The sequence below is a fragment of the Crocuta crocuta genome, unplaced genomic scaffold (assembly GCF_008692635.1).
Source record: "Crocuta crocuta isolate KB4526 unplaced genomic scaffold, BGI_CrCroc_1.0 scaffold675, whole genome shotgun sequence".
Classification (NCBI taxonomy): Eukaryota; Metazoa; Chordata; class Mammalia; order Carnivora; family Hyaenidae; genus Crocuta; species Crocuta crocuta.
In genome coordinates, this window is record NW_027528796.1 from 3,273,365 (window position 1) to 3,275,266 (window position 1,902).

Here is a 1,902-nt window from a genome sequence, read left to right on the forward strand (position 1 = left end):
AAAGGCACCTCACCCCGGAAACAGGCCATGCGGGGTGGGCCCAGACGAGGCAGCTGGGACCCTGCGGGCTGTTTGGAGGGACCAGTGTGGGCCCGAGGAAGGACAGAGGACGCAGGTGAGGTCAGCGAGGGTGACTCGCGGTGTCTGCCCTACGGTCAGCGGGGAGCTGGGCGTGAGGCCACAGGGGCTTCTCCCGGGGAGGGGACAGCACCTGCCGGGAGCGGCTGGGGAGCCGGGGCTGGGCTGAGGTCGGCCTACGCGGGGCGTCCCAGCCCAGACGGCTCCGCGCGTCTTGTCCAGGGGCCCGTCGCCATGGTCATGAGCAGCCCTTTCCTAGCGCTGCCACTACTGTGAGGGTGGGACCCACGTCCACGCCAGGTGACCCACTGACACCGCCCAGGCCGCCAGCCTGGCCGCCGGCACACAGTCCTAGAAGCCGCAGGGAGGGGGAGGGGTCCTTACCGCCACCAGGGAGGAAGAGCAGGCGATGTCCTTCGGATCTGAAACAGCAAACGTGAACACGTGTGAGGCAGGGCCGCGCTTCCACCGCAAGACATTAAACCGAAACGAGCCATCTGGTACGTGACTGCAGGAGCCACGACGGAAGAGGAGGAGCTGCCTGGGGGGGAGGGGTGCAGCTGGGCCACCCGCCAGGCCGCCCCACGCCCCCCGTCAGTCCCCAAGGCCGTGAGCTCCCCTGGCGCACGCGGAGAGGGAGCCACCAGCAACAGGAGACCATCACACGTGTGAGAACTGCTTTGCAACGTGGGCAATATTTCACGTGGGACACGTAAAAAAAGCGGAGTGTGTGATACAGCGAGAAGCCAGGGACAAGGCATTTAAGGGCAGGACTCAGGAGGACCCGTACAGACAAGCCCCTGGGAGCAGCCAGTCACCTTCGGCACCTGTGATGGGCCCTTTAACGTTATGGCGTGAACTACACATGAAAATTAGTGGGGACCAAACATCTATTTTGATATAGAGCAAAATGCCTTTTATCTAAATGCAAAGGAAGGAGAGGTGCAAAGCCACAGAGACAACAGCCACACTCACAGCCACCAGGCGCCGAGGGACACAGCCCCCTGCTTCGGAGCCCAGAGGCCACCCTTAAACAGCTCGGCCCCTCCCCCACCAAGGATCCCGGTCCTCTTCTAACTTTAAACTTCCCACAGCTGAGTTCCCTCTGGTGACACAGGGGTGACAGCCACGGGGGGGCCCCGCCGGGCCGAACACACGTTCTGCTGGACCAGGAGCTATTACACACCCGCCCTGCCCGGCTGCTCGGCGCTGGCGGTCCCGGGGCACACCTGAGATGTGCCGTCGCTGCTTATGGTGCCGTCGGTGGCGCCAGGCGCTTCTCCCCTGGGAGGTCCCTGGGAGGCCCCCAAGGCTCAGTTGGGAGGTCACCACTCCTCGTGAGGCTTGGCCAGTCCCCACCATATGGCCTTTACTGTAGGGGGCATTAGCACAAAGGGCTCTTGGATGGGACACGCCAGAGAGCGCTTCCCAGGCCGAGCCAGGGGGGCCAAGAACGGCCCGGCCCCGGAGGAGGGGGAGCAGGAGAGGCCCAGGCATGAGAAGGGGGAGGAGGGGGTGGGAGAGAGCGGCAGGCGCGCGGGGGGCTGTCCCCTGCAGGCAGGGTCCTCCTGGCGGCATCGCCGTCGGGGCTCACAGCTGTGGCCCCGTCCCCGTGCACGCAGCCCCCGCTCTCGGGGACGGGGCACGGTGCCCGCTCCCCTGGCAGGAAGGCTCTGACGGCCCCAGCTCGGTGCTGCTGCGGAGGACGGCAAGCAGCCCCTTAGACGGACGTGCCCGGTGGACTCGGGCTGACAGGTGACGTGTTGGCCACGGAGACGAGAGCCTGGCTGGGACCTGAGGGAAGCGGAGAGAAGGGACAGCAGT

General features: G+C 65.8%; 1 protein-coding gene across 1 annotated transcript in view; it reads right to left on the reverse strand.

Moving 5' to 3' along the window:
* The window catches only part of SLC37A1 (solute carrier family 37 member 1), a 72,820-nt gene that overhangs the window by 27,924 nt on the left and 42,994 nt on the right, over positions 1 to 1,902 (reverse strand). Inside the window, exon 10 of the mRNA XM_077755452.1 lies at positions 463 to 500. Within this exon, the coding sequence (XP_077611578.1) occupies positions 463 to 500 (38 nt within the window). The remainder of the gene's footprint in view (positions 1 to 462; positions 501 to 1,902) is intronic.